The sequence below is a fragment of the Cucurbita pepo genome, chromosome 4, assembly GCF_057944985.1.
Source record: "Cucurbita pepo subsp. pepo isolate OVF chromosome 4, ASM5794498v1, whole genome shotgun sequence".
NCBI lineage: Eukaryota > Viridiplantae > Streptophyta > Magnoliopsida > Cucurbitales > Cucurbitaceae > Cucurbita > Cucurbita pepo.
The window spans coordinates 7739653-7764937 of record NC_141801.1 but is presented as its reverse complement, the minus strand read 5'-3'; the positions used below and the strand labels follow the sequence as shown (position 1 = coordinate 7764937).

Sequence of the window (25285 nt, the reverse complement as noted above, 5' to 3'; positions counted from 1 at the left end):
TTAGATATAATTAGAACGGTTCATAGAGATCAAAGAAGATGTTTGTAATCAGACGCTGCAACTGGTGAGGGAGTGTTGCTCGGATCAGCTACATCCAACCGATTTGATCTGGTTCAACTCACATTGATTCAATTTTTATAAAAATTTTGGTTGGTTTGAACGGTACTATTTTTTAATATGGTTTTAGAGATGATTTCATCTCGGACAAAACCGAGGTGATGAAGACCAATGTTGAGTATCTCAATCATTGGATTCACGTAGTCGAGCTCATCTAAATTTATCTCAAACATTGAGCTCACTCAGGTTCATACAATCTGACTATACTTTTTACTATTTCCTACCATCATTTCAAATCATATATAAGTGAGACGTGATTTCATAACCGTTTTAAATCGTTATATACATACAGATCCTGTCAATCTAGATAAGAATCATGAAAAATGGCTATGGAGGAAGAATTTTGAGGAGAAAAACCTCCGTAAATTACAGGTAACTCCTCGGTTCCTTTGAATAATGGTTCACTCCTCAGAGTGAGGCTCACATGCCCAATCACAACATTTTCTCATTGTAGCCAAACCGATGCACTGACGCTCCTCTTTGTATTGCTACAACTTTATTCTTCTATATCTTTTACTATAACGGCCCAGATCCACCGCTAGCAGATATTGTCCTCGTTGGGTTTTCCCTTTCGAACTTCCCCTCAAGGCTTTAAAACGCGTCTACTAGGGGAAGGTTTCCACACCCTTATAAATGGTGGTTTGTTCTCCTCCCCAACCAATGTGGGACATCACATTTACATACAGTTTTGTGCTCTTTCTCGAGTAAATGTTGGTCTTGACATTTCTTGTGAAACTACCCACCTTAAACACGAGACGATGGCTCAAGGAATACACTTGTGATCACTTCTTGGAGCGCTTCTACTGACATCGTTTGCCTCTCTCGTGCTTACTCTACTTGGAGCACTTCTACGGGCGTCGCACCTCTCGTGCTCACTCCTCTCATAACACTTCCACTTTCTTGCTTCATTGATGAATAAGACTCCTCTCAACCTAAGAAGTTTGGCTTCAACCAAACCCGTTTTTTATTTTGACTTACACAACTACCGTGTCCAATCGGGCACTCATGATGCATTTGTGAAGTCTTCAATTAACATTCAGATTCATTTTTCTAACTATCTTGTGCAATAGTTTTTTTTTTTTTTTTTTTTTTTTTTTTTTTTTTTTTTTTTTTTTTTTTTTTTTTTTTTTTTTTTTTTGTACATATTCGATAACATCTTCAATAAATCTGACATTGTCTTCTCTTTGATATTGAACCCCACATGTCTGAAAAATGTCAACGGGATCAACCCTAGAGCCTAACAATGCTTGAACTTCCACTACATTTCTAGATAGCATCAAATGGATCAACCCTAGAACCTACCAATATTTGAGCTTCCATTGCGTTGTTGGACAGCATCAAAATTATCTAGAGCCTACTAATCCTTGAGCTTCCCTATACTATGGTCAGGGAATCCAGCTTCACCCCGGACAAGAGTTCATGAAGATTTTCTGGCATAAATAATCTTCAATCTACATCTTCTAATAACCGATATTGGATCCGTCAATCTTCTTGATCTTACATTTCTAAACAATGTCAAATGGATCAACCTTAAAGCCTACAAAACCTTGAGCGTCCACTACCTTTTTGGACAACATCAATTGGATGAACTTAGAAATTACCAATCCTAGTTTCCACTGTACCATGGTCATGGAATCTGGTTTCATCCCAGACAAGAGTTTGTGAAAATCTTTCTGATATAGATAGTCTTCCATCTGCATCTTATAGAGACTAATAGTGAATCCATCAATCTTCTTAAGCCCGATCTTTGAACTTTTCATCTTTATAGATTATGGTGACTCTTCTAACTCTGATACCATTTTTTAGGATCGGACTACTCATACACTTGATCTACATAAAGAACACAAAGAGAGAAGGAGAAATATACATGGTAATACTAGGATGGAAAATTCTACGACGACGAACGACTAGGGTTTATATAATTGATGAATACAAATAGTTACAAAAACAGATAAGATAATTCCTCTTAAAAACTAAATAGGAGAATATATAATATTTTATTTTAGAAACTATTTCCTCAAATTACTTAGCTCTCAAGAATGGTATAATATTGTCCAGAAGTCTCGTATCAATAAAAGATAGTGTCCCTTGTCTGTATACCCATGATTTTCCTCTAATTGAGTTTCCTCTTAAATATTCATATCTATATGTTTGTCTAGCACTATCTAGACGACTCCTCTTCTCTAGAATACCTCATATCTTCACCATTTCTACACCGAGGCTCACAACTTCTTTGTTTAACACTTGAGAGTTCTGTCGACATGACTAAGTTAAGATAAAGACATGACTCTAATACCACTAATATGAACAATGGATTCCCACAATGATATGATATTGTCTACTTTAAGTATAAGCTATCGTGACTTTCTTCGACAATTACAGCCCCTTAAATCCAATTGGCTTACACATGTGGCTACTCCAAAACCATGTGGTATGAATTATTAAATTCTTACAATTATTTGATAATATATATATATATATATATATATATATATATATATATATCTTTGAAGAAAAAGGTAATTATTTTTTTTATTGCAAAAGTTGGAGTCATTTGGTAATGATTAAGGCACCCTCCCTCAAGATTAAGCCTCATTTCATCATAGTTCTCACTTGTTCATTTGATTTTTTTTATTTATTTAAGCTAAATTAATAAAAATTTGTATTTATTTAAAAATGATTTTTAAAATTTTTAAAGTTTTAATAATATTTTACATAGTTGATACTTTATTTTTAAAATATCCTCACTTAAAAAAGTCCGTAAAAAATATTATTAAACTTTAAAAAATTTCACGAATATAAAAATTAAGGTTATTAATTGAACTTTTAAAATTTAATAGGTACTTTTAAAAATGGTACTTTTTAATTATTAAAAATTTGAGAGTCCTAATTTTTAAAATTTAAGTTTATTATTAAAACTTTTAAAAGTTTATAAATATTTTTTAAAAATAAAAAATAAAAAATTTATCAATATTTTTACTAATTTAGCTTTCATTTTTAATAACACATAAATTTTTCATTTCTCAATTTATTTTTCTAAAACACTTCAAAAAAACTACCAAAAGAATATATAATTTTTTTTTAATCTTCCTCATTTATATATCACTTCAAATATTTTAAAAAAATATATTTAACGTAACCGTCACATAATAAAATTTTAATTTTAATTTTTCAGTCTTACGTCAAATAAATTATATTTCAATATTAAATAATTTTAAATAAAAAAAAGTATAATCTTTAAGATATGATCGATCCAAACATAATTAACTAGATTCATCGATGTCTTGATATTGTACTCGTAATTGTTGTATAAGAAAAACAGTTGAGTTAGCTCCATTTGAACAAAAATGCTGACTTTAATGTTCATAATTTAATGCATTGACCTCTCAAATGATCACAACCCCTTTTTTCTCATCACCTTCTTCAAATTGACAACTACACAGCAAATTGTTTTAAATAAAGTAGCAATTTTTCATTTAAAACATACAAACCCCACTTCCAAATCCCCTGTTTTTCCTCCCCTCCGCCGTGAACAGCCGCAGAAGTTGGAGCTATTCCAGTGCCGGCGTTTCAAAGCCACCAAGTTTCTGGCGAAAGCCGCCGTGGACGGTGGCGGATACACCAAGTTTCCGGGTTGGCTGTTGGGAAAGAGGGAGAGAAAGTGATAAACCACTCTCTTATTTCACTAATTTACATTCCTCTTTCTCTCTATCTCTGTCTAAAATTGATATATTACTGTCATTTCTCTGTTTTTCTTGGTGGGTTTTGGTTTTTCTTTGATACCCATCTCTTTAAATCAGAGAATTTGAAGAACAAAGTGGATTTTTGGGGAACAGGGGAAGAACATAATGGAATTTTGGGAGTTGAGTTATAGAAAACTGTGAGAGAGGGATGGGAATTTGTAGGATTTCAGTGTTGGATTTTGTTTATGAACAATGGTTTATGATAAGCAACTTATGATACACATTGCATTCTTGTTGTTGTTCTTGTTGTTCTTTGAGCCCACATTTCAACAACAAGATTCACCGAGTTCTTCCTGGGCTGAACGAGCTGCGTTACTCGAGCTCAGGTCGTCGTTGGGTTTGAGAACCAAGGAGTGGCCTATAAAGCTTCACCCTTGCTTAGGCTGGAAGGGTATCAAGTGTATTAATGGTAGAGTAACTGATATCAATATTGCTGGCTTTAGAAGAACAAGTATTGGTAGGAAGAACCCTCAATTTGCTGTTGAATCCTTGGCTAATTTGACCCTTTTACAGTCCTTTAATGCTTCTAATTTCATTCTTCCTGGTGTGATTCCTGAGTGGTTTGGACATCATCTCAGCTTGCTCCAAGTGCTTGATCTACGGTCTTGTTCTATATTTGGTTCTATTCCATCGTCACTTGCATCGCTTCGACATCTATCTCGGCTTGATCTTTCTTCTAATTACTTATCCGGGTCGATCCCTCCGGGCGTTGGGAGCCTATTGAAGCTTCGGTATCTAAACCTTTCGAAAAACATGTTGTCTTCTTCAATACCAGCTCAACTTGGAGGGCTTGTTAGCTTACTTGACCTTGACCTGAGTGTCAATTCTTTGTCTGGAACATTGCCTTTGGAGTTAAGAGGATTAACGAGCTTGCGAAGTATGGTACTCCGGAGCAATTCGCTCGATGGTTCGTTGAATGACGGTTTGTTTCGAACGTTAACACGGTTGCAATCCTTGGATCTGAAAGATAACAACTTTACTGGCTTAATCCCTGATGGGTTATGGTCAATGTCTGGATTGCAGCTTCTTGATGTGTCTAGGAATAGTTTTACAGGATTGCTACCAAATTATAGCTCGAGTTTTAACATTACTGATGCTGTTCTTAATGTATCTCAGAATGCATTTTATGGGAGCCTTACAATCATATTGAGAAGATTCAGTGTCATCGATCTGTCGGGAAATTACTTCGAAGGAAACGTTCCTGATTATCTACCTACCGACGTATCTTTCGTTAGTAACTGCCTCCATAATGTGTCTAGACAGAGGACGTTGGCTGTTTGTACGTCATTCTATTCTGCAAGGGGACTCATCTTCGATACTTTCGGCTTTCTCGAGCCTACCGAACATCCAATAGCAGAAGTATCATCAAAGAAGAGCAACAGGAATGGTGTTATCTTAGGCAGTGTTATTGGTGGGAGTGTTGTTATCTTCCTAATAGTGTTGTTGATACTAATCTTCCTATGGAGGAGGAAGAGAAGAACTACTAATCAAAGACGAGGCGTCGTGGGACCTGTTCTTCCTACGGAGGCTGTTGAACCGACTCCTCGGTTGTTGATTGATTATGCAAGTTTAGGAGAAACGTTCAAGTATGACGAGTTGGTTCAAGCAAGTAATGGTTTTAGTGATTTGAACCTTGTTAAACATGGTCATTCAGGGGATCTTTTTTATGGTGTATTGCAGAACGGGGTTCGTGTCGTTATCAAACGTGTCGATTTGCATCGAGCTAATGATGGTTACTTGGTGGAATTGGAATTGTTGAGTAAGGTTTCAAATGTAAGATTGGTTCCGTTTATTGGTCAGTGCTTGGAGAATGAAAATGAGAAGTTTTTGGTGTATAAATTTGTCCCAAATGGTGACTTATCAGCTTCGTTGTTCAAGAAAGTTATGAGTGATGAGGAGTGTTTGCAGTCGTTGGATTGGATTACAAGGCTTAAAATTGCATTAGGAGCTGCTGAGGGTCTTTGTTTTCTGCATCATCATTGTACTCCTCCTCTCGTGCATAGGTACTTTGGCTTTCCCTTTCAAGCTTCTCCTCAAAGTTTTTAAAACGCGTCTGCTAGGGAGAGGTTTCCACACCCTTATAAGGAATGCTTCGTTCCCCTCTTCAACCGGTGGGATCTCACAATCCACCCCCCTTGGGGGCCAGCATCCTCTCGGGCACACTTTATGGTGTCTGGCTCTGATACCATTTGTAACATTCTAAGTCACCGCTAGCAGATATTGTCCTCATTGGGTTTTCCCTTTCAGGGTTCTCCTCAAGGTTTTTAAAATACGTGTGCTAGAGAGAGGTTTTCACACCCTTATAAGGAATGCTTCGCTCCCCTCTCCAACCGATATGGGATCTCACAGTCCACCCCCCTTGGAGGCCCAATGTCCTCACTGGCACACCGCCCGGTGTCTAGCTCTGATACTATTTGTAACAGTTCAAGCTCACCGCTAGCAGATATTGTCCGCTTTGACCTGTTATGTATCGTCTGTTAGGGAGAGGTTTCCACACCCTTGGGTGTTTCCATCTCCAACCAATGTGAGATCTCACCATCCACCCCCCTTGGAGCCCAGCGTCCTCACTGGCACACCACTTGGTGTTTGGCTCTGATACCATTTGTAACAACCCAAGCCCACCGCTAGCATATATTGTCCTTTTGGCCCGTTACGTATCGCCATCAGTCTCTCTCCATAGTAGACGCGTTTTAAAACCATGAGGCTGACGACTATATGTAATAGGCCAAAGCGGACAATATCCGCTAGCGGTGAGTTTTGGCTGTTACAAATGCTATTGGAGCCAGACATTGGGCGGTATGCCAACGAGAACGTTGACTCTCAAGGGGGTGGATTGTGAGATCCCACATTGGTTGGAGAAGGGAACGAAGCATCCCTTGTAAGAGTGTGGAAACCTCTCCTTAGTAGACGCGTTTTAAAACCGTGAGACTGACAACGATACATAACGAGCCAAAGCGGACAATATCTTCTTAATGTACATCCTAACAATAAAAATATTAACAATGCTTTCTTTTGGTAATGAAGAGATGTTCAAGCGAGTAGCATACTTCTTGATGATAAATTTGAAGTGCGGCTTGGAAGCTTGAGCCATGTCTGTGGCCAACAAGGGGAAGCCCAACCGAGCAGAAGTAGCAAGCTACTGAGATTGCCACAGTGAGTACCTTTTCAACTCATGAATCTGCTTATTATCATTGTCTGTTCTCTATTTGTGATATCTGTTTCTGTTTGAGTTCTTTGATCATTGTATGATAATGTTCTTACATTATTTTCTGATAGTACTCTTCTCCAAATGATGTGCAGGTCATCTGAGGAGGCCTCTTTAGGTACGTAGAAAACTAGTTCGATTTTCGTGTTTATAATTGTTTTCCCGACACCGGTTTGTGATTCATGTCAATATTGAATCGTTCTCATTTGGAGGAAAATACCCTTGAAAGGAGAATTCAGCTTGAATTGGATCTAAATACCTAGTGTAACAGCCCAAGCCTACCGCTAGCAGATATTGTTCTTTTAAGCTTTTCCTTTCGAGCTTCCCTCAAGGTCTTTAGAATGCGTCTCTTAGGGGGAGGCTTTCATACCCTTACAAGAAATGATTCGTTCTCCTCTCTAACTGATGTGAGATCTCGCAATTCATCTACTTGAGGGTTCAACGTACCAGATATTGTCCTCTTTGAGCTTTCCCTTTCGAGCTTCCCCTCAAGGTTTTTAAAACACGTCTCTTAAGGAGAGGTTTCCACACCCTTATAAGAAATGTTTCGCTCTCCTCTCAAACCGATGTGAGATCTCACAATAGCCCAAAGAGGACAATACCTGCTAGCGGTGGGCTTGGGCTCTTACTAATGGTATCAGAGCTAGACACCGAGCAGTGTGCCAAAGAGGACATTGGGACCCAAAGGGGGGTGGGATTGTGAGATCCCACCTCAATTGGAGAAGGGAACGAGTGCCAGCGAGGACGTTGGGCCCCGAAGAGAGGTGGATTGTGAAATCCCAAATTGGTTGAAGAGGAGAACGAAACATTCTTTATAAGGGTGTGGAAACCTCTCTCTAGCATACGCTTTTTAAGAACCTTGAGGGGAAGTCCGAAAGGGAAAGCCCAAAGAGAACAATATCTACTAGCAGTGGGCTTGGGTTGTTACACTTAGTTCTTAAACTTAAGGTATAGGGTGAAGTTCGAGCATCAACGACGATAGTTGGACCCATATGGACTGTATTGATCTGCGCGTTTTTACGAAACGACTGTTGCCTAAACATTGGAGAATTATTGTCATTTGCTTCTCTCTATTTGAGAATTGTGTCATAATATTCAACCTGAAAAGTAACCATTTGAATGTTCTCAATAACATAATTGAAACAATGTCCTTCCATATTATATGCGTACCAGAATAATTCATCCCTTTTAACAACCAGGTTTGCAGACAGCAGTTTGTACCTATGATGTTTATTGTTTCGGAAAGGTGTTGCTCGAGCTCGTAACAGGAATGCTCGGGATCAGTGCCGTCCCAGATGCCGAAATCAACGAATGGTTAGATCAGACCTTACCCTGCATCAGCATAAACAACAAGGAACTCGTGACAAAGATCCTGGATCCGTCATTGATCGTGGACGAAGATCTGTTGGAAGAAGCATGGGCTGTGGCTGTTGTTGCCAAGTCCTGTCTCAATCCGAAACCTTCGAGGCGACCCGTGATGAAATACATCCTCAAGGCTTTGGAAAATCCATTGAAGGTAGTAAGGGAAGAGAATTCAAGCTCGAGACAGTTTCGATCAACTTCCATTGGAAGTTCTTGGAATGCTTCTTTGTTCGGTAGCTGGCACCAAAGCCTTTCGGATGTTACGATGCTTCCATCAGCCTCCTTGTCTAAAGCAGGCGGAAGTAGTTTCAAACGATCAGGAACGATGGGTTCGCAAGGAAGTGATCGGAATGGTGGAAGCGAACGTTCGTCGTCTCGTCGACGACATTCGAAGGAGATATTCCCAGAACCAGCTGAAGTTCAAGACATTGAAAGATTGGAGAATAAGTAGGAGGGACACATTGGTTTGGTGTTGATTGTTTGTTAATAACACAGCACACTTTGAGATTGAGCTGGTTTTAGCTTGCATTTTTTCTGTAATTGATCATTTGTTTCTTGTAGTTTTTGGAATGTAAGCCAATTCTCTTTTGTTGGAGAAGGAAAGTTCAGTCTATAAACATATCATACTTCTCTTCTGCAATTGCACCCCTCCCAATTGGAGCGAATAGCGAGTTGTACATACATGATATATATCCAATTTTCTTTGGAAGAAGGGTCGGTCACTTGTGTCTGTCTTAGATTAAGTTGTCTAGCTCGACCTTAATTGACACATAGACCTTAATTGACACATAGAGACCTTAACTGACACATGTTTATGATCAGTTTCAAAAAATCATGGACCATCATCATATAGTCAAAATCGAAACTCTGTTCCCTTTTTAAATATAGGCTCAGCCCATATAGTGATCACTAATCATTCCTTCTAATGGCCTCACTCTGTTCCCTTTTTAAATATAGGCTCAGCCCATATAGTGATCACTAATCATTCCTTCTAATGGCCTCCGTGGTTAATTTCATAGTACATTTGAACTCTCTTATTGGTTAACTCTTGTTTTATAGGTCTTTCCATGGTTAGACATTTATGAACTTCTCTAATGTTGTGCATGGTTGAAATTGACTCTTTTGTACATTGTGGGACCTTTTGTGAGTGGCTAAACCAAGGATAAGTGTGAAATGACCAAAATGGTTTGAAACCCAAGTGGCCTCTAAATGATTTGGAATATGTTAAGAACTCAACCCAAGATTATAACCAAAATACTGCTAAAAGAATTATGAGACCCATTCTTAATGCACAACCCAAGCCCTAAACCTACCATGATAAGAAGACAACTAGTACTACTCTACCTAAGATACCCTAAATACCCTAAAGACCTCATGTGTAGTCCTCATGCGTAGTGTAACATGGTTTTATGATACAGACTACGTCACAGATAACACATGAAGCATGGGGTGTAGGTATTCAGAGAACGCATGAAATTCTGGACATAGATATGTAGATTGTAACCAAGGGGACCCATGAAGCCCTAGATGCGGGTATCAGGCTATATCGCAAGAAACGCATGAAGTCTTGGGCATACATTTAGATCGAGTTGTTCACTGACCATAAGACCCACAAGTCTCCTAGGGGAGGGAATGTTTAAAGGGGCAAGAACTAAAAGCTTGAGAACTCATGGACCAAACCTTCTAAGTATGACCCTTGGTTAGAAAATCTTATCTATCCAGCATCGAATATTAAGGAATGCAGTCTAGTGAACTTTGATAATCAAATTGACACATTTCTGATGCTTTCTGGAAGAACATTGATGAGATATTGATGACATTGTTCAAATATTACCTACATTACGACTGTTCCATGAGAAACCATACCATTCCCATTTTTATTGGGAAGAAAAACAAAAGATATCAGAAAAATCCCAGACTTGGGCCGTAGTAAGAAGCAAGAACTATGTTCTCAACTCATGTATACCAAGAACACAAAATAATTTCAACAGCATGCTCAGGTTTATCTTATTATGAATGCCACTAAAGAAAAGTTAAATGCAGAGTGCACCATTGGCAAATGTATCAGCGATAGAGGCTTTCAGATCTAAGGTTCTCTGCAATCTCAGTCTCCCAGCGGTCTCCGTTCTCAAGTAACTTTTCTTTGTCATAGAGAAGCTCCTACAAAATCACAGAAACTATGAGCATACATTCATCACCAACGTTGGTAGCTTACCATAACATTCAAAACGTAATAAGATCAACCTCGTGAGTCTCTGTGGCAAACTCGAAGTTGGGACCTTCGACAATGGCGTCAACAGGGCATGCCTCTTGACAGAATCCACAGTAGATGCATTTGGTCATGTCAATGTCATACCTGAAAAATAAGATTAATTAGGGACACGGATAATAGAATAAAGAGATGTTGTGGAGGTGATCACCTTGTGGTCCTACGACTACCATCTTCTCGTTCCTCGGCTTCAATTGTGATTGCTTGGGCAGGGCAAATCTAATAAGAAAATCAAATAGAATAATCGAATAACGAGCATAAGTTCAAAGCCACAACACAAAGTAATGATCAGCTAAGCTTATGCTCAAATGTAGCACATTTTAAAATATCGAATTTATCTCAATAATTGTTTAGGAAATAAAAACCAAAAGTATTCCAACCATGGCCGGCTAACATATTATGTAAACAAGATAAGTGCTTCACTTAAAACCATTTCATTCATAATGCATCCTAAACTCACCCTAAAGTAACCATTTCTACAAACTTGAATTCTAACCATCACAGAAACTTAATGGCGTGTCTAGATCACCTTAGATATATTCTACCCTCGTAAGACTCTCAACTTGACTTAAAATGACAATATGTGCTTCAATGCATTAAGAGATGGTAAAATAATGACCAAGCTATAGTGCTACAGACTTCTTTAACATTTTGTTGTAGAAATATATTGTCCAAACCAAAATGATTTAAACTAAAACTTAAAAATATAGATCCAAATTCTTACAGCTTCACAAAGTTTGCATGCAATGCATCGTTCTTCTCCAGTTGCATATCGTCGGAGGGCATGCTCACCTCGAAAGCGAGGACTTAGTGGGCCTTTCTCAAATGGGTAATTGATCTACATGATACATGAACAATAATCAGAAATCAGGATCAACAAGAATTTTAGCTTAGTGCTACAGAAGGTTGTTTGGAAGACACTTACAGTGACTTTTTTCTCAAAGAAGTATTTAAGAGTCAGCATCAGACCCCGTACCATTTCAGTGAGAAATAGAGTGTTTATGCTACGCTCAAAAACTACAAAGAGCCAAGAAATAAATTTTTGTAAGAACCGTCAAACCTAATAGAACGAACAACTGAAAAAGATTTAAAAGGAAACAGTGAAGAAACAAGAAGAAAATATAAAATTACTAGAATTCCAGTCCTTCGACATCTCCTTGGCAAGCTGCTCTCTTTCTTCATCCTCTGCAGAAGTAATGAGATGGAAAAGAATTCGAAGGTAAGAAAAATACCCAACGCACCATTATGGCAGGAAAAAACGAATAAGTTCGCATCCTGTGGATCATATGCACACTGCTTGGTTCAGCAGTGATTAATTATGCCAATATGGATATACGAGTATAATTATTAAGATGATGAGAATCAGAAAAAAAACCTCTTTTGGTACTGTACAAGTGTGCACTTGACCGGAGACCATGAAACGGAGAACCTTGCAATGCTTGCCCAGAGATGGCCTAACAACAGTAGATTACATATAATAAATAAAATAAAGGGTACAAAACGTTCTTACAACTACAAAAATTGAGGAATATGATTTATATGGCATGATTACTATCAAGTTTTCAATCAATATTGTGAATACTTCCATTGACAACTAAAGCTCAGTAAATAATATGTTTCATCAAATATCAAAGTGAAATATTCACAGCAAAGAAAATAACACTTTTTTTAATAAACAAACAAAGCAAATAACACTAAAAGACCTTCAAAGGTGAAAATTGAACAGAACCCTCCCATCCCAACATAGAAATAGATAAATAACTGGTAATCCAGTTACAAGCAAAATAAGCCACACAACACCATAATTCTAATCTCCTTTAGTTTTCCCAAACCGCAATTCAAGGAAAGAACATACAAGATATCTTAAACATCACCCCCAAAATTTCGGATACCACCCACAGATCTTGACGACCTATCTAGAAATAGCCTACATTTTTCCAGGAAAGTTCAGGATATTGCACTGCATAAACAGACTAACAATCAACTGCCTAGTCGGCAGTAGTTAGTACTTCAAGTTCTCTTTCTAAACATTATCTCCCTCCAAATGGGACATTAAAATTACAAATCCTTCCTTGTTAGGGGAAAGAAAGGACAGACAGTCTCAATTCCATATCGAAATGTTTGTCCCAATTGAATTAGCAATGAAACACAAACCCAACAGAACAGATAAGCTTCCCATAACAATTCCCAATGACCATAATTGTATGATAAAAGATAAAATTTAAAAAGAAAAAAAACCATCCGTTCAACGATTCGAATATCTAAACTAAAACAAACAAATTGCCACCCAGAAAACCTCAATTCAATTGCAAACGCCAGAAAGCTCAAAACAAAATAAAAGCACAACGTCGTCCATATTCAGGCAACTAGCTCTTACAAGTCTATAACCAGCAAAAGGGGGGGAGGGGGCGGAAGATTAGAAAAATTAGGGCAAAGAATAGAAGATTGCTTACAAACTGACGAGCACGAAGAGCAAGAAGGGATTTGCGAGCTAAGATCGCAGCCATCGCAAACGTTGGCTCTGTCTAAGCAATGTTTTCCACCGCTACTCACAGGGGAGGGATTCCGAAATGTTTCTGCAGAGACTGATCTATGTGATCACCGAGTCCCTGAATCGTTCCGATTTCCCGTCGATAAAACGCCGCTTCTTGGGCTTCGGCCTGGTCTTGGGCTTTTATATGGGCTGTTATATGGGCTTTTATATGGGCTGTTATATGGGCTTTTATCTGGGCTTTGTTCTGGCAGAAATATAAAAATAGCCCACAAAGTGTAAAATATTTATTTATTACTTTTTTTTTTCTATTTTTTATTTTATAATTTTTCATCAATTATTCGTTGACGTCGATATTTATGAATATTTTTATTGAAATTTCAATAAAATATTTTAAATATTGAGGTTAATTATATTTTGGAAAATGTATATAATAAACTGAATAATTAAAATAATTTCAAAATAAAATAGATTATTTAACACCAAACACAAAATAATTACGCCCGCTAAAAATTTTATACTTAATAACTTCATAGAGTTTAATATATATATATATATATAAGCAGAGAAAATTTTCCCGTTATAAAGTCAGTTCCCAAGGCGGTGTGTAGGGAAAAACCTGCGTTCCGCCTACTCCCGAAGACCAGAAATGGCTTCCGTTTGCCGATCAGTTCTCACGGCGACGGGTTCAAGGTCCATGGCCGGCCGGACCAGAACACTGCTTCGTAAAACCTTAAATCCAATGCCGGATTCTTCTTCCTCCAAAGGCCTCACTTCCGTTTCCAGGTATTTTTACTTCAAATTCTGCAATTTCATTCAGTCGTTGACGTGCTGGAATTTCTTTGCGATCTGTTGATTTACTGTATTTGAACTTTTTCGGATCTTGAAAATACTTGATTTGCTTTCATTTTTCATCGGTCGTACTTTATTTTACTCTAGGATTGTTTCGTCTTTGGCTACTGTGGAGTCTCTGATGCCACTCCATAGCGCCGTCGCCTCAGCTCGGTTGAAGTCCAAAATTGCCGTCGATTCGCATTGCTGGAGCTGGCTTTCTGAAGGTTTTTTATTCGCCGTTTCTCTATATAAACTGTTCTTATGATTATGTGCATATCCTTGGGCGATACGGAGAGGATTTTTGTTCGTATGATTTCGGATCTTGTTTTGTTAACTCTCTGTTGTGTTCTCGTTGTTCTGCAACACTTCTATCAGGAAATTTTGCACTATTGTTTCTCTTTCCCAGTTTTATCTCTTAAAGGAAGTGGAAGAAGTTCGGCAATGGTCTTCTTACCTGCATAGACTATGCAATGTGCTTTGAACTTCGATTGCCTTGAACTCTCAACCCTGGTCTGAGAACGATTTTGTTCTCATCTTTTTGTTTTTGAAAAAAGTAAAATAGTTCATGTTTACTAATAACTTCTTTGTTTAGTTTCTTATTAGAAGAATTCTTTTGAGTTTTGAGATGTTCGCCCAATTTCAAAAACCAAAATCATAAGTATGTCCAGAAAGAGTCCATATACGCTTATGCATAAAACATGGAGAACTAAAAGCAAAATTGACTCTGTTATGAAATACACTAAGATAAATGATAATCCATAACTTTCATCTTGAATGGTCATCCATACTCATAAATATCTTGTATAGCATGATTTCATATCCTAACTTCATCATTATACCTTATCTTATAGGATTTGCAACACCTTTGTGACATAAAGACCGGGAAAACAAATTTGAATCGACTATACAGCTCAATGACTGGTAGCTGAGAGGACACCTTGTAAGACTTGCGAGGTTTTTCATCTTTCCTATTAATCTTTGTAAGATACCTTTAAAACAAGGAAGAATTATATAGACAACTGCTTCTAAGTTTTGATCATTGTTAATGCAACGCGGCCACCTTTTCTGGATATGCTGAGAGTTATTGTTTTGAGAAATTGAATTGTTATTAGGCATCTCTTTGTTGCTATGGATTTTGTTCAATAACATGCATGCAATTTTCTCTATGCTCTAGATATGCGGCCTTGAATTGAAACTTCAGAGTGTTGTTGCCACCGATTACATTACCATTTTTCATATAGGTTAGATTATAATAGGATACCTAACAAGCCTCCCATAAGTCAAACCAAAGGGGTTCTCTTTATGACAATATCCAAAGAGTAAGGTTAAACTAGAACTCACGCCCGCCCGCCCGCCCGCCCGAGTTTACAATACCTACAGCCCTTCTATCTTTTAGCCTACATTTTACTTGAATTAACATTTCTCCAACAACTCTGTTCTGAAATTATTGCCCAAAACGATTTGAACATGCTCAAAAGAAAACAAACAAACAAACGAAGGGAAAAATATCAGTTGCCAATAGATTTGAATAACTATAAAGCTTCTCATCTAATTTACATCACAACTGCAGCCAAAAAAACAAAAGAAACATCGTGCTTGTGAGAAAAAGTACACCAAGAGCATCCAAGGAGACCATTTTAGTTGCAGAAGGAAAACCTTTCTGGGTTTATATACAAAGTTTAAGTTTCCACTTCCTATATGCACAATACTAAAGAGATGGGAAATCACAACTCACAGTTTCCTTTTTTATCAAAGTTTCTCTGGCTGTGGTGGGTGCATTGCGCGTCGAAACCAGGTGTTAAATGCTTTGAATAGGTGAGGGCAATCATCAACATTTCTAGTGAAGCTAAGACACTGCTGCAACAACTCCTGTGCATCAGACAAAGGAAGGGTAGAAATGATTCTTAGGAATGTTTCCTCCAGCTCCATACACAGATTCTTGTTGCTGGAAAGCAAGGGGGAATGGTCTTTGCTGACAAGCAGAACCGGAAGCCAATGCTTGACCAGCTTCTTTCTAACCTGAAATGTTAGAACCCCAAGTGAAAACCAAGTATAAATTAAGCAGTTTTCTAATCAATCCACACGCCCAAACAGCTACATTAACAATTTGGTTTCTCATTACAAAAGCAAGCAAGAAAGAAAAAAGGGGCTTCGTTTTTCCTCAAAAATGCCTTTAGACTAACTCGTTACTCTTGGACCTTCCAATTGTAAACACGCAAGAAATCTCAAGCAAACCATGATCCTCCATTAGAAAATTAGACCAAATTTGCTAACTACTATGTTGTTAATAACTTGTATGTTGTTAATAACTTGTAAGATCTTACATCAGTTCGGGAGAAAATCGGAACATTCTTTATAAGAGTGTGAAAACTTTTTCCTAACAGAGACATTTGGAGAAGCTCGTAAGAGAAAGCTCAAAGAGAACAATATCTGTCAGCTGTGGACTTGGGACGTTACTAATGGTATCAAAGCCAAACATCAAGCGATGTGCCAGCGAAGAGGCAGAGCCCTGAAGGGAAGTGGACACGAGGCATTGTGCCAGCAAGGACGCTGGAGACCGAATGGGGTGGATTGGGGGGGTCCTACATCAATTGGAGAAAGAAATAAAGACGCTGGCCGTAAAGGGGGTGGATCCTGAAAATATTGGTTGGGAGGAGAACGTGAAAATCTATCCCTTCTGCAAGAAGGGGAAGTCAAGAGGGAAGGAAAGCCCATATTGCAGGCGGTGGTGGGTTTGGTCTGTTACTATAATCAGATTAACACCAAAAGAGACCTTTGCCATCTTTCAAGAAATCAAAGGGACAGCACATTACCATAAACTGATGAGAAGTTGGAAAGATTGTGCAAGATGGTTGATACCTGTTTAGTGGCCAAAATGGTACCAGCAGCAACAGCATTGGCAAGCTTCGAGGTACATCGCAGAAGAACCGAAGGAAACCCCGGGACAATGCCCCGCCACGCATCGTCCCGAAACGCTCTCTGTAAATCTGCAGTAAAAGAAGCCTGTTCACTCCATTCAACCACAGCAACATCAGCCACCCTCAATTCAATCATCCTCTCAACCAGCCACGACAAATGCTTAGCATTCGTCATTGCAGTATGCAAATTCAGCCTCTGAATGGCCTCCGTCTCGTTATGATCTCCTCTAAAATTCGGGCTCGAATATTCCTCCAATGACTCCTTCACGACCTTCAAGCTCGTCTCGAATGCCCGCTTCAGCACTCTCTTCGCCGACTCCTTCGATGAAAAATCCTTCAAAAGCTTCGCCACAAATGCCTTCACGAAAGCCATGTTGGGATAATTATGAATGGCTGCTAAGATCAGTCCCTGCAACATTTCCTCGCAGGAATCATTCCGGCCAGGCGAAACCCTAGAAAGAAGCTCTCTGGATTCCTCCTCCTGCAGAAATGGTATCAAATTCATCACTCTCTTCTCCTCCTCGTCCGTCCACGGCACCGCCTCGAGGAATCGAACGCAGGACTTCACGCAATCCTCGAAAAGAAATTTAAGTGCGACGGGGAGGAGATCCAACGCCGTCTTCGCGCTATCTATAGCCTCCGTCATATCATCGACATAAAGAAGCTCAAGAACAGCCAAATGGTTATCCATGGAGCCATGCGCCGCCGGGACACCAAAACCTAATCTCAAAGGACTGGAATCATCATCCTTCTGAGGCTGCCATCGATCGGATAACAGAGCAGAAAAGTACTTCGATCGGCGAAGAACATGCGAATGGAGATAAATCTGGACGTCGGAAGACGTAAGAAACTCGGAATCAGACGAATCGAAAGGAGTAACCTCTAAATACAGACGGAGGAGAATATCGGCAGTGGAGGCGTCGTTGAAGGCGGCGATGGAGGAAAACGATGTATTACGGCGGAGATTAAGGGGCTTTTTAGAAACTTCTGTGGAGGATTTATCTGGTAAGGAGGAGCAGTCGATGGTAGGGATGACGGAGGAGTGGCGGCTGGTGGAGGCAGAGTGTTGAACCCGCTGCCTCTTCTTCGAAGGTCCGGCGGTCATTTCCTTGCGAATCGGTGGTGGAATTTACAGTTCCCTCACGAAAGAATGGATAGGCGTTGCAATTCGCTGATGAAATTTACAGTTTCCTTACGGAATCAAGAATACATTATCAGAGAAGAATGGAGATTGTTCTAGATATCGAACCTCCCATTGAAAGGGAAATGGATAATTGGATGATTTTGGGGAGTTATATAATTGACTATATTACAAGGGGTAATCTTAAAATTCTTATATGATGTTTAATATAAAATTGCAAATACAATAATCAAATTTAAAATCTTTCCAGATCTAAAAGAAAATCAAGATCTCTTTTGAATCAATCGTCCTTTTTGATATAATCGTTCATCTTTTCGTTGTTCAACTTACCAAGACTTCTCTCAAACAATTAACTACCATGTTCTTGAAAATATCCAATCTCTAAGTTGGAATAACATTTTATCAATCCTCGACAACGTCCCGACAACCTTTAAACTTAATCCAATTATTCTCGAGAATTTTTCATTCCTTCGAACGTTCCAATAAAGTATTTTCATTGCGTGTGGTCGGGTTGAGTCGAAGCGTCCTACTCATGGTTTTCCCATACTCAAAATTCCACACTTATTCGACTCGTTTTTGTATAGAGTTTTCTGTATTTGATTCTCCTAAGCCAAATTCTTGGGGATGCTTTAATTTTTTTAGGCCGAAATGGTCATTGGGCTATTGTCGTATTGGTCGTCCCAGTGGCTATAATCTCCAAACCTATGAGACAACCAAAACTAAATTAATAAAAATACGTCTAAACTTTATACTTTGTATAAATAAATATTCTTAAATTTTTAAAAGTTTTATTAATACTTTTAAACTTAAAATAAATAAATAAATAAATTATGATACCATATTTAAGAAATATTTATTAAAATTTTAAAATAACATTAACATTTTTTATCTTTTATAGAAAAAAAATATTTAAAAAAGTTCTTAGGGCTTCAAAAATCATTTCCAAACTTTTTCACGGGTACTTTCGAAAATGATATTTTCAAAACGTGATACTAAGGGTAAAAGTATTTTAAAGTTTTTAAAAAAATTAAAAAGTGAGTTTTAGCGTATCAAACTGTAACGCCCCTAATTTTCTCCACCCTAATTAGCGACGTTACCTTATACTCGTCAAAACAACAGGACAAGAGTTCACATGGGACAGCCTCGGTAACGAAAATGCATTCATCAATTTAAGCAGTTCATATCTAGGAAAACAATTGCGACAACCTAGCCTAGAAGTAATCAACAACGAAAATGCATTCATCAATTTAAGCCGTTCATATCGAGGAAAACAATTGCGACAACCTAGCCTAGAGGTAATCAACAGAGACTAGAGAAAACAATTCGCAAAACTAAGAACCCAAGAGAATCCAACAGCCGCCACGACACAACAAACCCTCCTCAAGATTTCCATGGCCCTTCGCCTCATCCACCGTCATCCGTACATGGGAGCCTTGCCCTTTCCTGAAAAATATTGGTAGCACGTGGCTTGAGTATTATATAAAATACCCAGTAAGTCGCCCGGGGTTAAGCATATATTCATACATTCGGATACAAGCAGTCGCACACAATACATGCAAGCAGTCGCACACAATACATGCAAGCAGTCGCACACAATACATGCAAGCAGTCGCACACAATACATGCAAGCAGTCGCACACAATACATGCAAGCAGTCGCACACAATACACGTACATGACGCACGCAACACACATGCATGTCACAGAGAATACCCATACATGTCGCACATCATTACCATACATGCCGCACAATGTTAGAAGAACGCAGCTGAGAGCGAGGTTTGTCTTCCATTCCTTCCCATGGCCTTAGGCCCTTGCCTTGTCCGGGCAGGGGTGGATGCATGGTAATTTCCCACACATGGCCCACGTGTGTGACTGTGGGCCCACCAGGCGAGCTCGCAAGCGAACTCCCTGGGCCTGGCTTGGTCGGGTATGTATGACATACAATACCGGATGCCACGGACAAAGGAGGGCCTGCATGATATCGTGGCGAACACAATATCGAATATACGCATCCATACCATCAGTAGCATAACGGGGGAGTGCCCCAACCATAGCGTGCATGAGGTTCTTAAGGTTTACCTCCATGGCATTACACATACGACGCTCCATCCCCCCCCTCGCCGCATTACATAGCATAACCGGGTCCACATTAGGCAAGCATAACATAGCATAACCGGGTCCACATTGAGCAAGCATGTCCTAGCATACTAGTCATCTTATTCATGGCATGTGGGGTTCTCATTACAATCATAACATGTCAATCAAGCTCATCATACATACAGGGCGACAAAACGCATCACAACATCATATTATAAACATGGCATACATAGCAATTCACTGCAAGAATCACATACATAAACAAAGCATGCATAGCATTTCACGGCAAGAAACATCTAACCTAGCCTACAGCAACAACATATGGTGCATGCAAGGCCCACAGGGCACGCACCAACATACATACAAAACTAACGCCAACAGTAAGGTTACTTACCTCCTTGGCCTTGGCCGAAGTCACCCACAATGCTAACTCCAGCGCCTAACTACCTCCTATAAGATAACATGATACACTTAGAGCCATTTCCCAACTAGCTCTTATGCCTAGCTACCAAGGTACGTCCCTATCACAATCTATTTTATCGGTTATACTACCTCCTATAAGATAACATGATACACTTAGAGTCATTTCCCAACTAGCTCTTATGCCTAGCTACCAAGGTACGTCCCTATCACAATCTATTTTATCGCAATGGAGTTATACTGACCTCAGATGGCTGAAACAAGGGTGGGAATGACTCCAGAAGGGTCAAAAACCTAGAAACCAAGACGCACAGTCGAGCCGACCTAGCCGAGCCGCTGGTGGAGCCGAAACCGATGGGCTTCGAAGAACCCTAACGGCGCAGGGTTTTTTTTTTTTGGCGCACCTCTGGTTTGGGCCGAAAAGGAACGAGGCCCAATGGTGGGCTTGAGCGCGGCCTGTGAGGTGTGGGCTGCACGCCAGCCGAGACGAACCGCAGAATGCCGAGGGTCGACCCGCGCCCGCCGCTTCGTCTTCCTCGCCCGAACGCCTCAATAGCCCTAATCGTGGGCTTGGCTGCTGTCACCTGTGGAAGCGTCGTCGTTCATCCATCTCCGGTGGCGCGTCTGTCCCTCCCTGCCCGACGTACACTAGCGCTTGCTCCTACCTAAAGTTCGCGGCGTTATTGAACCCGATCTGAAGTCTCGCGACGTTTTCGATCCCTCACCTAAACCCTTCGGCTCCTCCTTCACAGGTATGACAGTCACTCAAAAAGGAAAAGACGGCTACTAAGGTAGCTACGGTTTAATACGCATTAATACGCCTTGCCTAGCAAAGCATGCCTCACTCTGGAAAGCCCATGATTTCCGGCGAGATTTAAGGAGTTTTTTTTTTTTTTTTTTTTTTTTTTTTTTTTTTTTTTTTTTGAAACCCCTACCCGTTACACAAACTCTTAATAATATTTTTTAAACATTTTTTTTAAGATAAGTGATATTTTTTTAATTCTTTTTCTTTTTAATTTAAGGATATTTTTTAAAAACAAAATTTTAATAGTATGTTTATTTGCTCTTAAATTTTCTACCATAACTTTCCTCATTTTTTAGAAAATATTTAAATTCTTAATTAAATTCTAAAAATAATATATTAAAATTTTATTAGATTCAAAACGGTAGGTTTGAGATTTATTAGACATTTTTAAAATTCAATAAATTAAAATTTTTAAAATTTATTAGACACTTTTTAAAATATAGGAGACGAAATAAAATGTAAATATAAAAATTTAGGAACTAAATCTAAGTTTAACCTTTAATCTTTTTAACCCTTTAATTTAATATAGATTTTATTATATATTGCACTCCCATGTAGTGCCACACCGTGTTTTGTCGACACCGACACCAATACCAACCAACACGACCCTTGTCCCCTAACTATGGTGTTTCATATAACCATCGTCGAGCCAATCATGACCAAGATTCCAAAGAATTTTGGTCAGCCTTGTACCGAGTTATGGATGCATTACATCCTAGCACTCGAATTTTGACCTAATCAACCTTATTAACCTAGGCCTTTGTAAGACTGCAACGAATGAGTCATGCAAATTCTTCTACGGTCCTTGTAGCTGCCATCGAGATTTAGGGACACTATCCTTCTAGGCACTCTTTCTCGTTGCAATCCTAAGCCCGAAATTCCCTATGTCTTTGCGTCGATTAGTGGCATCATTTGCTCATGGTGTTATGATCCTTAACTTGTTCAACGAGCTTCGGTTATGTTTTTCTTTGTTCTCTTGACATCAAACATCTTCATGGGTTTTTCGAAAATCAACCCACAACATTTATTTAAAATTCGTGGACGCATAAATCATAAGGTTGCTACTTCATGTTCTTCCTCACTTACTTGGACGTGACAAGGCATTCTTGAGTTGAGATAGAAGGAACTCGAGAGCTATATATCTAGAAAAAGTCTACAAAGCCTAGTGTTCTTATACCAATATATAATCTCTCACTTCTCGATGGACTTGAGCCACAGATTGATACATACCTGCTCCTATATAGCAGCATAGCTCCAATATGCATCTGCCATCAACCTCCTCGTTTATGCTCAATTAAAAAATATACTCAATAACTAAACTATTTACCGGTTCTAATCGAACCTTAATTTTGTAGCTAAATGCTACATATCGTTCAAAGGCTATCTCTAGACAACCATCAATTTTCTAGCTTTATCAAGCTTCTAAAAGGTTGCTAAACTCGCTATGATATGGAATCAACCCATGGAACGGATTACCTTGATGATCGTAATCAAGAGTAAAGAAAACTCGTTTCTAAACTCATGATTCGAATCACTCTATAAGAGGTTTGATCAATACCACTTGAATGACTCTAACATGCAAGTTCTAAACACAAGAATTTGCAAAGAAAATCTTAGCTCTCAACAAATCTAAAAAAATAGAAATTCTATCATTTTTAATTCCAGAATGTGATGTCTCTAATCAAAGAAAATAAGGAGTATATAGCCTTTACAACCTTAACCTATGTTACACATGACTCCCATATTAAATTCGCTAATAGATGAGAAATACCATATTAAAATGGCTGATTAATGGTGGAATATGATAACTTATACTTTTAGCGCCTATATTAAAAACTAGCTTAAATACGACAAACAAATATTTAAATTATAATTAAATAGTGCAAGGAATGAAATGTGCTTATTAGTCATCTTGGTACTGTTCCATAAATTCAGCTGAATTCATTAAATACAACTTAAAGTGCATTTAATGCATCTCTTACTTGAATCTCAAGTTTGCACAACATATAAGGGATGTCTCCAACGGCTTCTAGAATTTCCTTTAATGAGTTCATCATAGCTCGAATATAAGTGTACAAAGTTTGTTGTAGCTTCTTGGCTTTCGTCCTTGTAATTAGACCTTGAGATATGGAAATTTCTTGGTCGTCGTTCATATCACTCTATCTCTCGGATATTTTGAGATGAAGCGAGGCACGGTCGATGATATTTCAAAAAAAAAAAAAAAATTGGCGCTATTTGAAAAAGAATTCGAAAAATAGCATTAAACATAGGATGTATTGTTGGATGTGAACTCCCAAATTGCTCGTGATTTTCATTAAATTTACGCGTTCTACCCTTCCCTTCCTCCCCCTTCAAATTCTATGGATATTTAATATACTAAATTTATTGTATTTTAAAAATACCTTTTTTATAGCAATTTTAATATATGATTGATTTTGGTTTATATATTACCAAATTAGTAGATGCTTATGTGTTCGTATTTTTAAAATGTGTCTAGTTATCGCGATACGATGTGACCACGTACGGAGTAGCAGTATAGCGACTGTGCGACACTTGTTCTAATTCGACGAACAAGTCAGTCATACAGAAGTCGGGACATTGCAGACAATCTTGACATATGATCGAGTCTTGGGTCACGTTTGAAAAAATATATTTTAGAAAGAAATCTCATTCTGTATAGTAAATTTTGGGGCATTTTAGCCTTATTAGATGTGGACATGATTTTGGTGACCAATCATACACTCCCGTAATTGACACAACAAGAATAGTAAACGTCTATCTAACATGAAAGCACAGCTTACGCGCGATGAATGGTGTTTGAAATGGGCATGCTATATATATATATATATTTGTATTTATTTAAATTCATAATTACTTTTTTATTATTTATTCTCTATTTTTACATTCAAAATACATATTTGTAAATTTAAATTAAATATTTGAAAAGAACTAAATAAATATTTTACGAATTAATATTATGAAAACAAAAACTTTAAATAAATAAATCGAACAACCCGAACCAACTCACCCAAAAAATTTATGGATGGGTTGGGTTAAAAATTTTACGATCTGAACCATTGGGTTAGGTCAAAACAAATGTTCTAGCTCGACCCAACCCAATCCACGAATACTTCTAGTGGCTATACTAACTTGATTTTACGTAACATTTGATCAATTATCTCTTTTACAATAAATAAAAGTTTTATTATTTAGTTACGGATTTATATTGCTATTAAATATTAATGTCCTATAATTAAAAAATAATTAGTTAAGTACGTCAAGAGGACAAATATGAGCTTAATAATATTAAATGATTTGAGTTTCATATATCGAGAAAAACTATATAATATATGAATGAAAAAAGAAAATATATGATGAAATGTGGATTATAATATAAGGTAATTAAAATATTATGCCAATTTTTTTTTTTTTTAACTTTTTTATAAAAATAAAATGAACCAAAATAAATAAAAATTTAATAAAATAAGGCGAATCCAAATCCAAATTAATTTTTTAATTTTAATCTTGTAGATAAGTAATTAATTAAAAAATTAATGTAAATTCAATTTTACATAAAATAAATTTATTAATTAAAAAATTGATTTCTGAAAGCGAGTTACCAGGGGTTATTCTAATGGCCGTTGTTACCGTCACTATACAGTGGCAATTCCGTAATAATCCACTTTCCCATGCCCCAATACTCAACAACGTTCCTTCTCTTTTCCCTTCCCCTTTTCACTGTCTTTTTCAACTTTGTATCCGTTGAAACCCCATTTCTTCTGTCACCCAGAAATCTCTCAACTCCGTTCTTCTCCAAAGCATTTCCTGCAAAATTTCTCATTATCCCAAAGGAACCCACCAACCATATCTCCTTTCTCTGT

At 38.0% G+C, this 25285-nt stretch overlaps 4 protein-coding genes and 1 long non-coding RNA gene across 6 annotated transcripts; 2 read left to right on the top strand and 3 right to left on the bottom strand.

The window, feature by feature from the left end:
* Window positions 1-3531: 3531 nt before the first annotated feature.
* LOC111793790 (putative LRR receptor-like serine/threonine-protein kinase At2g16250) lies at window positions 3532-9067 on the top strand. The gene is made up of 4 exons (XM_023675832.2): window positions 3532-5863; window positions 6885-7013; window positions 7161-7183; window positions 8265-9067. The coding sequence occupies exons 1-4, from the start codon at window positions 4053-4055 to the stop codon at window positions 8876-8878; spliced, it is 2577 nt and encodes an 858-aa protein (XP_023531600.2). The 5' UTR covers window positions 3532-4052; the 3' UTR covers window positions 8879-9067.
* A 1145-nt stretch (window positions 9068-10212) lies between these two features.
* LOC111792175 (NADH dehydrogenase [ubiquinone] iron-sulfur protein 8, mitochondrial) lies at window positions 10213-13313 on the bottom strand. The gene is made up of 8 exons (XM_023673509.2): window positions 13150-13313; window positions 12072-12150; window positions 11828-11881; window positions 11622-11713; window positions 11421-11534; window positions 10848-10915; window positions 10672-10783; window positions 10213-10587 (listed from the first exon to the last, which is right to left on the bottom strand). The coding sequence occupies exons 1-8, from the start codon at window positions 13201-13203 to the stop codon at window positions 10492-10494; spliced, it is 669 nt and encodes a 222-aa protein (XP_023529277.1). The 5' UTR covers window positions 13204-13313; the 3' UTR covers window positions 10213-10491.
* A 449-nt stretch (window positions 13314-13762) lies between these two features.
* Window positions 13763-16534, top strand: LOC111793910 (envelope glycoprotein). Of its 2 annotated transcripts, XR_015420706.1 has the most exons (4): window positions 13763-13973; window positions 14127-14245; window positions 14873-14975; window positions 16406-16534. XR_015420706.1 is itself a non-coding variant. In XM_023675980.2 (3 exons), exons 1-3 carry the CDS (start codon window positions 13837-13839, stop codon window positions 14890-14892), a joined length of 276 nt encoding a protein of 91 aa, XP_023531748.1. In that variant the 5' UTR covers window positions 13763-13836; the 3' UTR covers window positions 14893-15093. The 2 variants fall into 2 exon arrangements, 1 of the variants encoding a protein (XP_023531748.1); XM_023675980.2 differs by lacking the exon at window positions 16406-16534 and having other exon boundaries at window positions 14873-15093.
* LOC111793973 (BTB/POZ domain-containing protein At3g05675) lies at window positions 15518-18238 on the bottom strand. Its single transcript, XM_023676067.2, has 2 exons — window positions 16881-18238; window positions 15518-16040 (listed from the first exon to the last, which is right to left on the bottom strand). The coding sequence occupies exons 1-2, from the start codon at window positions 18042-18044 to the stop codon at window positions 15771-15773; spliced, it is 1434 nt and encodes a 477-aa protein (XP_023531835.1). The 5' UTR covers window positions 18045-18238; the 3' UTR covers window positions 15518-15770.
* An 897-nt stretch (window positions 18239-19135) lies between these two features.
* LOC147792986 (uncharacterized) lies at window positions 19136-21410 on the bottom strand. Its single transcript, XR_015420707.1, has 3 exons — window positions 20845-21410; window positions 20574-20629; window positions 19136-19523 (listed from the first exon to the last, which is right to left on the bottom strand). It is a non-coding gene; the product is annotated as an uncharacterized LOC147792986 (long non-coding RNA).
* Between the last annotated feature and the right edge of the window lie 3875 nt (window positions 21411-25285).